The 13984-nt window shown below is 34.3% G+C and overlaps 1 protein-coding gene across 1 annotated transcript in view; it reads left to right on the top strand.

Annotated features, from left to right (window-relative positions):
• The window catches only part of NID1 (nidogen 1), a 108093-nt gene that overhangs the window by 32225 nt on the left and 61884 nt on the right, over nucleotides 1-13984 (top strand). Inside the window, exons 6-9 of the mRNA XM_074262465.1 lie at nucleotides 82-333; nucleotides 4816-5016; nucleotides 5450-5689; nucleotides 6054-6197. Of these exons, the coding sequence (XP_074118566.1) occupies nucleotides 82-333; nucleotides 4816-5016; nucleotides 5450-5689; nucleotides 6054-6197 (837 nt within the window). The remainder of the gene's footprint in view (nucleotides 1-81; nucleotides 334-4815; nucleotides 5017-5449; nucleotides 5690-6053; nucleotides 6198-13984) is intronic.

Below are 13984 nucleotides of genomic sequence, written 5' to 3'. Positions count from 1 at the left end.
CCCCTTCCTTTTTTTTGAAACTTAAAACAAAATCTATGTGACTTGTGGATTTTTTTTTAATCTTTTGTTTTCTGCCAACAGGTTCCCCCCAACGAGTTAATGGTAAAGTTCGAGGAAGGATCTTTGTAGGGAATAGCCAAACTCCCATTGTCTTTGAGAATACCGACCTCCATTCTTACGTTGTGATGAATCATGGGAGATCCTACACAGCCATCAGCACCATTCCTGAGTCTCTGGGCTATTCTTTGGTACCACTGGCACCGGTGGGAGGGATCATTGGATGGATGTTTGCCGTGGAGCAGGAAGGATTCAAGAATGGATTCAGCATCACTGGTAATTTCCTTATATCATGGATCAACTGCCTTTTTCTAGAGTGCTTGTGGAGGCTGGAAAGGGGTTGGATATTGGAACACCATCCCTGCAGAGCTGGTGGGAAATATTTTGAGGATCATTTTGGTATCTGCAGGCAGAGCACATTATCAAGTGTATTTTTTATAATAGTATGAAGGCCAAAGATGCTCTCAATTTTCAGTGAGGAACGCTGACAATGTCTTGATCTAGAGGTAGAGTAACTGGTAATTTGAAATTCTTTGGCAATATAAGTGATTGCCATCAATGCTTATATAACAACATAATCCTTCGCCTGAGCTCATATAGACTGCCACATTTTATAGGCTAGTAGGTCTCAGCTTCAAAACTTAAGAGGCATTTACATATATGTAAAGAGGGAAACAAATATTTATCCTTTTTTTGAGCTTTTTTTTTTTTTTTTTAAATCTCTGGACTTCAGTTTCCTTAGATTCAAAATGAGCAGATTGGCCTAGATGTTTTTTCTAGCTCTAGATCTTATGTTCAAAAGAAGATAATTTAGCAGTAACTGATTCTTGATTCTGTGAATAAAGAAAGCTCTTTTTTAATTGAATCATTGTCTTTGAAAATCTCCATTAATCATTCAAAGCATAGAGAATAATATGTACACAGAGCTTCTGCTTGTTCTCTCCCAAAAGAATGTAAATGGGTAAATCCCATATAAATTTAAAAACTTGTCTTCTAGTCTCATCCAACTTTAAGTGCTCAATGCCCCCTAGTTATTTTTTCCTTTTCCCTTTCTACCTCCCAAAACAATAAAGTATTGGAAATCAAGCTATAGATGTATCAATTAGATAATTGTCAAATAGAGTCTTTTCACTGTGTTACCTCAACTAGGATTTGTATGTTGAGTTTTCATCTCTAATTGTGGAATAAAAAAACCTCTCTTCTTGCCTTCTTTCTGATGTATAGAAAAAAAGCAGGTTCTTTACTCCCCTTACTTTATCCCATTAACTCTCCTTTTTCTCCTTCCCTTTTATTCTGCTCTTAAACTCCAAGTTACCTACATCATATTTTCTACCATTTCTGGCATTATTTTAGTTCCCACTTAATAATACTTTCCTATTGGAACCTCCTGGGATACATCCTTACAGTACCTGGATTATATTTCCCCTAGTACCAATCTTTCTTATGAAAAAATAGATCATTGAACCACATCCTGGTTGTTAATGGAGCAATTCTTAAGAGTGGAATTAAAATTCTTCCTCTTCCTCATTATATTATATCTGCTGAGTCTTCACCTCCCATAAATATTTGTCAATTAATTAGGGCAGTGTCTTGAAATATGGTGCATCTTTCTTAAACATCCTCCTTAGTTATCGTCATCACAGATGTTCATTTAATAAACATTTATTAAGTGCTTGCTGTGTACATTTCATTTCAGGATACAAATGAAACAGAAAACAGGATTTTCCCCCTTAGGTTGTTTATAGTCTGTGAAGAAAGACATACCAGAAACAACCAGAGAATATAAACAAATTAAAGATAACATATTACATTACTTGCTTAACTGTGAACATGATTGTGAGGGGTCACTATGTGTTTTTTAAAATGGGTGGTCCAACCTTTAGGATCTTCTAATTACTAAATGTTAACATTATCTCTTCCAGGCTTAATCATAGTCCAAAAGATAATTAATGATCTTATAATAGCTTAACAGTAGGAACTGATATTTGTGTTGTTTTTTAAAGTTTACATGGATTTTTATGTATATTATTTCATTGGAACTTCACAACAGCCAATTGAGACAGTTACTACAGATTTTACTATCTATTTTTCAGATAAGAAAACTGAGGAATCATAGATATTGGAATTTGGAAGGGGACCTCATAGGTCATTTAATCTACCCCCTCATTTTACAAATGAGGAAACTGAGACCCAGAGAGATTAAATGGCTTGCTCAAAGTCACCTTGATCTAAGTTGCGGTCAGAATTTGAACTCAGGTCCTCTAATTTCGAAGAAAAAGCTTTTTATTCTGTACTGCCCTAATGAAATTCTTGGTGTTTGGTGGAACAGTATGAAAATTTGAATTCTCACTTCACAAGAAAACTAGATATTTTTATCTCTTTGGGGTGATGAGAGTATAGCCTTATATGTTTTCTTTGTAGCTAAAGATATAGCATGTCTATCATTAAGTCCAAACTGTATCCCTTTTCAAATGGCTTCTTTGATGATTGTAAAATGTTTCAGGGTAAACACAGAAACCTGAAATTGAGTCTTTACTTGTGTTTTGCCAACATAATATTTTGGAGAATGATTTGTTACCCTGTTTTAAGCTAGTCTCCCCGGCTTCTCTGTCTTTTCCCCAAATGTCCAGCATATCAAGGGGTTGAGAAATCATTTCAACTAATTTTTTAGCCTCAACTGAGGGCTCATTCAGATTTAGTCTCTTTTTCATAGTTAAATGGTCATCAGCTTTTATTGGAAACATGTCATTGATTTTATTTTTTTAGATAACTTTAATTCCTACTAACAATCCTCCTACAAAGCTCTCCCTTGAAATAAAGAAATACTTTCAAGCAAGGCAAATTGATATGTTGACCATGCTTGACAAAATACAACTTATTCCATATTAGTAGCTCAGCACCTCTCTGCTGAAAGGAGGGAAACATCCAGTCCTCAAAGGTCAAGATTTCAGTCATCCTGTCTCATTCTATTATTCTTTCTGTGCTGATCCCTCTGCCTCAAGCAGTTCTGCATTTCAAAATTAAATATACCACCATCATATGACTTTAGCTTGCAAGCAGACATTAAACAGAATTTGTTTTATCTGAAGACATTTTTGGCTTGAAAAGGAGCCTACAAATTGGGAATAGCAAAAGTACATATAAGAGGCCACGTTGTGTATGTGTTGGCTCTACTCATGTGGCTTCCAAATTTCACAACTTCCTTTGGGTTTGAGTCATTGTATAGATGTTTTGTATTATATTATAGCTAACAAATTAGACACCAAAAATTTTCATCTAGCCCTGTGTAGTCCTGTATATTTGAATGCTCTAAAAGCTGCATCTGAGGCAAAGTTTAATGCATAAGAGGCAATAACTTTCCTTCAGCTACATTTGGCATCTGAGTAGATTTAAGGAGGAGATAGCTTGTACACTCCCATCCATGGACTTTTTTGTAGTCAAATTTGGTAGTCTAAGAGAGTTTTTTATGTTCACTATTTGCTCACTCTTGTATTTCACTTCTCATTACTTCTCATCCTTCTCTATGGCCCCTGGACCTCAGCCTTATAGATGGAACTTAGGTAACAGTATAATGGGAATAGACAAATGTGGGAAAGACAAAGATAGGAGTAGATAGGGAAATACTCATTTTAATTTATTTTAAATTAATATCACTCTAATATCTTAGCATCTTCTCCACCTCAACTCCAGATTGAATTCTCTTTGAAACAAAGAAAAACATTAGGGCAAAAATATTATATACAGCAACCATATCTGATGATAAATTCCTTCTTTTTCTCTAATAGTCCCCTGCCTCTTTTCCAGGAGGAGGAAGATATGAGAAATTCATTTTTCAGGAATGGATGCTTCATCATCCCTCCATCGAGGAATGTATGCTTTTTAGAAAAGTTCTGGTAGTGGTGGTAGATTGTACTAAGCCATTATCTTGCTTTATCAGCTTCTGCTGATTGTGTTAACATGCTTTTTGTAAAATCACTAGAGGGCAGGCACCCAGTGGTCATCTAGCAGAAGGTCAATTGGCTCTAGGAGAGTTAAACTCATGATTCCAATAACTTTTACATGTGGTCTCTAACCAAATTAAAGAAGGAGACAACATAGACTCTTTTTTATTTTTAATTCCACAGCATATTAAACATCTATTAGAAGTAAGAATGGACAAGATATGATAATGGTTCAAATTTGTATAATGTTTTAAGGTTTGTAAAGTATTTTACATATGCTGTCTTATTTGATCCCAGAACAATCCCGGGAGGAAGGCATTACTACTCTGCATTTTTTTTTAATAAATGAGGAAATTAAGTCATATAAGAGTCCAAGTGAGTTGCCTTAGATCACAAAGCCTTTAAGTGCAACACAGACTTTTATAAATATATCAAGGTCTGATTTTTCTTATGTAGCAAGAGAATTGTATAAATATGTTTACACATATTGGATTTAACATATATTTTAACATGTATAACATATATTGAATCACTTGCTATTTGGGGAGGAGGTGGGGGAAAGGAGGGGAAAATATGAAACAGAAGACTATGCAAGGGTCAATGTTGAAAAAATTACTCATGCATATGTTTTTAAAATAAAAAACTTTAATAAAAATAAAATAAAATATATTCAAGGAAAGTTCAAACCTCCCAGAGGCTCAATGTGATATTTTTTGTTTTTTTGTTGTTTGGAGTTAAGCATGAATTTATTGCTGCCCCAGTATTTGGATCCACAAGCTGATTACTCTGCAGTAATCATACTGACTTGATTTTGCAGGAGGAGAGTTCACTCGTCAAGCTGAAGTGACTTTTGTTGGGTACCCAGACAAGTTGGTTATAAAACAGAAATTCAATGGCATTGATGAGCATGGCCACTTGACCATCACTACAGAACTGGATGGACGTGTCCCTGAGATCCCATTTGGCTCCACTGTCCAGATAGAACCTTACACTGAACTCTACCATTATGCCAACTCTGGTAAGTCCATGTTTCTAAATGCAGCGATCTGTGAACCATACACTATTTTATTGAAAATTACATTTATCCTCAATTCAATACAGGTTTATTAAGTACTGCTATGGGGAGAGAAAGCTATAATTCATACTCTAGTAAGGGGAAATAATATAGAGAGAAAGTCATCTTGCCAATTAGAATTCAAGAACCTAGGCAAAGTAATCCTAGAAAGCAATAATGTACTAAAAAAATAGGAGAAAGAAGAATATGTAGAGGCAATAATATTAGTCTTCATAAAGGAAAAGTTTTATTTCTCCTGTTCCAATCTTTAAGCTGCAAGGATTATAAGCAGAAAGTGTGTGGTCTGCTAAAGTAAATCTTAGGATATCATTGCTCAAATCTCCTTCAAGATTTCCTTCCTTGCTGTTAATACTTGTTATCTCTCTTCTTTTTACAGTTATCACATCTTCTTCCACCCGGGAGTATAAAGTGACTGAACCTGCTCAAGATGGTATCAGTTCTACAAAGACCTATACTTATCAATGGAGGCAGACCATTACCTTTCAGGAATGCACCCATGAGCAACAGTCTCTTCCTCCCACCCAGCAACTTTCTGTGGATAGTGTATTTGTTTTATACAATACAGATGAGAAGATCTTGCGATATGCTTTGAGCAATTCAATTGGTCCTATTGGGGGTACGTAAAGCAGTAGTTCCGTGTGTGTTTGTGTTTGTGTATGTGTGTATGTGTGTGTTTTAAATTCATGCTCTGAATTTCCATACCTTTCTTTGACTTTCAGTGTCTTATGATTTTGTAAGGTGGAGTGAGGAGGGGAAGGATGTGCAAATGCATCCTTTGGCCCAAAGACTAAAATACAGTGCTTAATCTAAAATGTGGGTCACCCATTATCCTGTTCCATATCTGACATATTTATATGCTGTCTTAAGCAGAAATGAAGATCTCATGTAGAACTTGCCATCCTTCTTTTTCAAAGTCAAGAAAGGCATTCCATTGAGTGCTTAGACTTAGAAAATTAATTTCAACATCTCTGCCTTTTCAGATGGCTCCCCTGACTCCTCTCAGAATCCTTGCTACACGGGTACCCATGGCTGTGACACAAATGCAGCATGCCGCCCAGGTCCAGGAGGTCAATTTGTTTGCGAGTGTTCCATTGGCTTCCGAGGAGATGGACAAATTTGCTATGGTATGGCTACTAATCCTAAATTGGGAAGAGTTGGGATCAAAACCATTTCATCACTTCTCACTAATTATGCTCATTCTTAAATTTAGGGTCCATTAGCTTTTTCCTACATGTTAGCAGAGACCACTAGTTCATGACTCAGAGTGTCATGAATTTATTCATGTCTTTTAGAACATGCCATTATTGTGCCTAAATGCTAGAATTGTTTATGGGAACTGGGATCCAGGGCCATAGAATCCCTCAAGCCACATACAAGGGCTCCCTCAATTTGGGTATAGAATACCTCCAAGGATTTGTATTCATATGCTCTTTATCCCTCACAATCATTCCTTAATGTTTTACTCCCAAGAATTCATATTTGAACAATTTGCCTCTTCTCCTCCCCCTCTCACTGACTCCTTAAGAATTTACTATGTGATGAGGTCCCTGTGAAGTGTTGGGATACAAATATTGGCAAAAAGAAAAACAATCCCTGCCCTCGAAGAGCTTACATTCTAATAGTTGAAGATAACATGAAAAAGGAAGCTGAAAAGTATATAGAGAGGTAAAGGTGAGAATGAAGGTTCTTGATGTGGTGGGAAATAGTTTTAAAGTCCAGAAAATAAGGAGAAGGACTGGAAAGAAAATTAAGGCTGGCTAGCCTGGACTCCCCATGAAATGGAAGCCCCAGGAGGAGCAAGTCTTATGGAGGGAAAGAAGGTTCCAAGTAATAGCCAAGGAAATTAAATTTTTCAGGAGAAGGAGACCTTAGGGGAATGTTCCCTGTTCTGTTTTTTCTCCCTCTCTCTCCTTTCTTCTCTACCCTTTATCCCCATCTCTCTTTAAGGCCTGCTGCCTACCATTCCCCAGTAGTCTCAACTTTTAATATATGAATGGGAAAAGTATCTCAAGAATCTCTAAACCTGAGTGGTTCAAATTTATTATATTGTGCCTGGCACAGTTTTCACAGAAAGCAGAAAAGCAGGTAAATCCAAATCAGGTAATACCCCAGTAGAAATGCTAGGATTTGTCAGGGATAAGTTGAGTGAATTAATTGAACAAAATGCATATGAGAGGTACAATTGGATTCAGAGATTTAAAAACTGGAAAGGACATTAGAGTTTATCTAGTCTAGTTTCTTTATCTTATACAGGAGGACATGAAAGGCCAAGGATGTTCATTGATAGGACCCAAGTCCCAGAGGTGACTTAATATTAAATACCAGAGGTATATCCAGAGTTGCTGTTCTTCCTACTGTATCATGTTGTCTCATGGTAGACTTTATTAATGGGCCTTCGTCAGACATCAAGTTTAATGAATAAAATTTATAGTGTAGTTGGTGAAATGATAACCAACCTACTTCAATAAATCAAAAAGTTAGAACATATGGAAGTTGCTGACATCTCTTCCAGGGGCACATTTCCCCTATAATTCCCCATTTATTCCCTCCAAACTACACTCAGATGTGTTTGCCTTTCTGCCAGATGATTTCACCTTCAAAGAGCTCAAACTATAAGTTAATATCACATAACATAAACTCAAGTTGCAGTTTCTAGATTGCAACCTTTTGTATTTCAACTACTTTTCATACCTTAACTTATAGATGATTTGATTTTCAAGTAAAAAAGTTCCTGCCCTGTGACATCAATATGTAAGAGACAGCCAGTTATCTTAAAATTTCATTTAAAAGAAAATATCATTTTCATCAATTGCCATCTTGAAAAATTTTTTTGAGGTTATTATCTAGGAAGGCATGAACACACTGTGCCTTTTGTCCTGTCATTTTCTCATTCTGGCTTATTAACAATATGGAATGTTATTATTTTTTTATTCAAGCTATTCATTGTTCTGAGCTACCAAATCATGCCTCAGAGTGTCAGTGATTTATGTCAATAGGGCTTTAATCTGAAATTGCATTAAGCAAATCATTTCATGTATTATTCCAACATAATACAGAATACAGAATAGGGGAAATAACCTTGAAAGTGAATTAAGTCTTTCCTGTCTGACTGGATGTGCTTATTGAATTCCATGTCTATAGCTATACTCTAATACAATAAAATCTGATGAGCAAAGTGGGACTGCCTTTGATCAGTCATAAGATGGGCATTCTATGGTTCGATTTGCCTAATAATTTTAATTGTCCAAGTTCTGCTATTTGACAGAATACATTTGTGTGTTTCTTCAGAGGTTAGGAATTTCTTAAAATGGTACTTAAAAAGTATTATCAGAATGTATGGTACTGGACAAGGCATTTGGTGTGTGTTTTATAAACTGAGCCCTAGTCTTAAAGTAGTTTATAATTTCATAGGAGGATAAAAATAGATAAGTATATAATGGATAAAATATGGAAAAAGCAAATAGACCAAAGTAAAAACAGGGATAATAATAGCTAGCATTTATATAGTGATTTAGGGGTTGCAAAATGCTTTACAGATAGTACCTCATTTTATCGTCACAACAATCTCTTATGTTGTAGATGTGGAAAATGAGACAGTTGAAATGAGTTGCCCAAAAACACACAGCTAGTAAGTATCTGAGGCTATGTTTGAACTCGTCTTCCTAAATCTAGGTACACACTTATAAGAGTAAATGTGTAGGTCAATGATTTTACTGAAGGTTGAAGAGTGATGGTTATGACAAGAAAGAAAGGAAACAAGTGCTTACTATATGCAGTTACTGTGCTAAGCACTGGGAAATCAAGTGCAAATAAAAAGAAAGACAGTCCATGCACTCAAAAAAACTTACCTTTTTAAAAGAAACTGAAATGTTGGAGGGGGTGGGTACAGAAAGATGGGAAATGAAATGTGATGGGAAGGCATGATTTTGAAGTCCAGAAAATCAAGAACAAAGCTTGGAAGGAATGAAGGCAGGCTGGCCTGAGTTCCAGAAGCGATTCAATCAATGAAAGAAGGGAGGTGGCTCCTGGAGAGGGACATTCCAAAGTGAGTAGGACACAAATAATAGGATGTTACAGAGTGAGAAGGCCTTATGTGGTAAAGCAAATTCAGTTCTGAGATAGCAATAGAGGGCTGATTTAAAAGTTGAGAAAAAAAATGAAGGGAGCTTGGCTTGGGCCCTTCACAAAATGGAGAGTTCAGAATTAACAGGGGAAATTTTTTCCTGGAAAAGAAAGGATGGCTGAGAAATTAATTTTATGATCTATAAATATATACAACAATATGTGAATGACAGTTTTTTCTTCTCTCCCTTCGTTGAGGCAAAAAAAAAATCAAACTGAAAAAGGTCACATTTTAATTAGTCCATTATCAATACCTCATATTATGAGGATTATTAAAACTTGTACCAATGGAGCAAAAGCTCTGTAAACAGACTATGTCTACTTTTTGAAAATCAGTCTAGATAAGTATCAAGAAGATCATTACTAATTGGCAGTTATTAGCCATTAGATGATGATTGTTTATGGTAATTCAGGAAAAAAAGTTAGAAATGGCCTTTGGTTCAGTGTGACTCTTCTGTTTCTGTAATGTCAATAGAAGAATGGGAGAAAAGAGGACAAAGGGTGATAAGATTCACCCTTCATAAACATTAACTTCCTTGTTGATATGCTAAATGTAAGATTCTCATCCTCTGACTAACGAGTGGACATATTCATGAAAAGAATGGAAACATCAATCTTAATGTTCTTGCTGTAAATGAAATCAGAAGTTAAAAGGAAGTTGCAGCTAAAAGAAAAATAGCTCACAGATTATACCTGAAGAGCCAAATGAAGAAATAAATAGAACTAGTTTAGCATGCCTCTAAAGGCAAGAAGAAGCAACATGTAGTAAATTTCTAAGATTGCATTACTTGTGATAAATATTTTTAAAAGTTATTATGAAATAATGATAGCTTATTAACAATATTGGTGGCAATATTGCAATGCTGATTACCAAATCATATTACCAAAAAAATGAGCCTGATTATATTTTGATAGGAAATAACTGGTTTTGCTGATGTAAGTGATTTCTTAATCACCAGTTCTGTGTGGTGTCAGACTATTTGTTAAAATATTAAATGAAATCAATACAAATTTGGAAGAAAAACTAAGACATGAGAAGGCATTATGTGAGACTGAAATAAATTCAACCTAACCTATTTGAATAAGGTGATAATGGTGAAAACTAGGAAATAGACAAAAGACTTTTGAGGATATTAAAACAGACCAAAGAAAATGAAATACCAAAAGAACCTAGAAACTACATCAGATAGCAGACCCAACAATGTACAGAATCCAAGTTCTATCCATGATATCTATTGTTTGTTAATTTTTTAAAATGCATTGAGCTTGGTACAGGAAAACGTTGTCTTAAAGCAAGGATTTCTAATATTTAAAGAGCACCAGATTGAGTAGTGAAGAAATCCAAGGAGAAAACATAGTGAATCAATTTTTTATCATCCCAGGAAGCAGGAACAGAAGTCAGATAGCTGCTGTGTCTGTCTTGATCTAAGAGCTGTACTATGGATCTAGCATGGCCTTAGGAATGGATCTGTAGCTAAGCACAGGGTTAATCTGTGTTCCAAAGTAAGAAGTGACTATAGATCCAGTAAAGATTGGGCCTGATTGCAATGGAGTAGAAATAAGAGCTAGCCTGCATCGATAGCTCAAAAAAGCTCAGATCAAAAGAGTAGTTATACTTCATGTTGCATCAGAACACTTAGGTATCACTGAAAATTTGCACATCTCCAACCTAAGCTGCTCCTGTGATCTTTGGAGAACACAGCACTAAATGTCTTAAAAAAAATAGTAGCGCAATTACCAAGGATACAAAACAGGACTTAACAAGCTCCTGATATTCCTTCCAAAATTGTACAGAATCTAGATCTAATACAAAGCTCCATTTTAGGAATTAAAGTTTGAATAATTAGAGAGACAAAGAAAGAGAGAGAGAAAAGGGGAAGAGAAAGAAAGAAGGAGAGAGAGAAAAGGGGAAGAGAGAGAAAGAAAGGAGAGAGAGAAAGAAAAAAGAGAGAGAGACTGAGAATCTTATGATGAAGAGCTATTATGATAGCAGAATATCCAAGACTCAAACTCAGAAGAATTATCTCCAAAATACCTATAAACAATGCCTCAAAGAAGAACACACCTTGGCCATAAGGTCAACTGGGATTCTTGGAAGAAATGAAGCAAGATTTTAAATGTGTATGTGTGTGTTTATATATACATATATACATATACATATATGTCTTAGAAAGAGGATTAATAGCTTAATACCAAAGATACAAAAAAATACCCAAAAAACCAGCTTTCCTTCTCTAAAAATGAACCAAATAGAAATTAATGGCTCCATGAGACAAAAAGAAATACTAAAACAAAGTTAAAAAAAAAAACTTAAAAGAAAAAGAAATTATAAGCTATCTTATATAAAACATAACTAACAGAAAAGAGATCAAGGAGAGATAATTGTAAAATCACTGGATTATTTGAAAGTCATGACCCCAAAAAGAGAGCCCATATACCATACTTCGAGAAATCGTGAAAGATTACACAACCTATTGGAATCAATGAGCAAAATGAAAATAGAAAAAATTTACCAGTCACGTCATGATAAAAACCTTGCAAATTAGAATGTCTAAGAATGTCATAACCAAAATACAGAAGCTTCCAAAACAAAGATAATATTATAAATATTCAAAAAGAAAGAATTCAGATACGAAGGGGTCATTGTCAAGATTTATCAGCTATAACAAATAAGGGATGGAAAGCTTGAAATATAATGTTCCCAAAAGTAAAAGATAGAGGTGTACAATCAAGAATATTTTACCCAGCAAAAATGAGTATAATTCTACAGGATTAAAAAAAAATTGCAGATGAAATAAAGGAATTCCAAGCATGCTTGATGAAAAGACCAGAACTGTATAGAGATTTTAAAATACAAACACAGGAGTCAGTGGAAATTTTTAGATAGTAGATTGCTTTGCCATTTTCTTCTTTAGTTCATTGTTACAAATGAGGAAAAGAGAAAACAGAGTTAAGTAAATTATTAAGTGTCTGAGGACAATTCCGAACTAGGGAAGATGAATCTTCCTGATTCCAAGCTCAGTACTCCATTCGTTGCACTACCTCGCTGTTCCCAAATAAAATAAATTCAAATGAGCAAATAGGACTATATAAGAATGAAATGTTTATATTCTAATAGAGGAAACTGATATGAGTGAGCTCCCCAAACTCTAATTTTATCAAAGGTATAAAGGGATCCAAAATAAACAAAGGGCTTTTGTTATGTTCTAATGATCTTAAAAGCAGTGGTGTAGTGCAGGTGGGTGGAACAGCAGATAGAATACTGGGCCTGAAGTCAGAAAGATCTGTTTTCTTGAGTTCAAATCTAGTCCCAAACATTTGCTAGTTGTGAAACTCTGGGCAAGTCACTTTAACCTTATTTGCCTCACTTCCTTATCCATAAAATAAGCTGAAGAAGAAAATGGGAAACCAGTCTATTATTTTTGTGAAGAAAACCCCAGAAAAAGTCAGGAAGAGTTGCATGTGATTGAACAGATTAAACATTGAAAGCACAATTAATTTCAGTATTATATAAACTGTTTATAAAAAAAGAGGAAAAAAGAGGTACTTCTAAATTCCTTCTCTGATATAAATATGTTCTTGAAACTTAAACCAGGAAGAACCAAAAGAATGTAAATTATAGACTACTGATGCAAAAAAAAAAAAAAAAAAAAAAAAAAAAAAAAAAAGGTAAAGTATTAGCAAAGACACTATAGCAATGTGTTACAAAGATTATATGCTATTATCAGGTTGGATTTATACCAGTAATGCAGAGTTGGTTCAATAATGTGAAAATTCTAAGCTATGCTATAATAATAAAAAAAAGTATGTGATTATATCAATAAATGTAATTTTTACCCAAATATGCCAATTTCTATTAAATTGCTAAAAATTTAAAAATACATGAATCTTTCTTTAATATGACAAGCTGTATTTAATTTAAAACTAAGAACCGGAAATATATGTAATGGGGTTAAAGTTGAGGCCTTCCCTATAAGATCAGGAATAAGATAGGAATGACCATTATCTCTATTATTTGATTGATATAGTGTTAGAAATTCTGGCTATAGTAATAAGAAGGAAAAAGGGGAAAGGACACAAGATTATTGGTTTTTGCAAATCATTGGATAGTTTACTTAGGAAAACTTAGAGAATCAACTAAATTTAATTTGAACAATAAATTCATTATAAGATATAAGATAAATGCAAATAAATTATTAGCATTTTTGTAATTTGCCAAGAAAACTAGCAGAAAATGATAAGAAAGTCCTTTTAAAAGAACTATAGGAGGTATAAAATACTTTCTAATATTAAGGAGTGCCTATCATTTGGAAAATCTTGAAAAATAGTAGTTCATTTTAGTGGAATGGAATGCTATGGAGTTATAAGAAATGAGGAAATGGATGGTATCAGAGAAACCTATGAAGATTTGAATGAACTGATGCATAGGGTGTAAGCAAAAGCAGGACAATTTATGCAATAATAACATTGTAAAGACAAATAGCTTTAAAGGATTTAAGAACTCTAAGCAATTTAATAATTAGCATGAGAACCATGATGTGGATATTATTTACCTTTTGACAAATGGAGGATGCACTTAAGATTCAGAATCCAGTCATATTTTTTTTATACAATGCAAGAATCTGTTTCACTTTAATGTATATTTGTTGTAAAAGTTTCATTTTTCTTTTTTTTTTTAACTCAGTGTGAGGAGATAGGAGACAAAGATACATGCTAATTGAACAACAAAATTAATTTTTAAAAAGAATTATACTGTAGAAGCTGAAAGGAAATGATCCAGTCATATAAT

This window comes from Sminthopsis crassicaudata, chromosome 4, assembly GCF_048593235.1.
Source record: "Sminthopsis crassicaudata isolate SCR6 chromosome 4, ASM4859323v1, whole genome shotgun sequence".
NCBI lineage: Eukaryota > Metazoa > Chordata > Mammalia > Dasyuromorphia > Dasyuridae > Sminthopsis > Sminthopsis crassicaudata.
The sequence above is the reverse complement of the archived record's forward strand: the minus strand, read 5'-3'. Positions and strand labels throughout refer to the sequence as shown.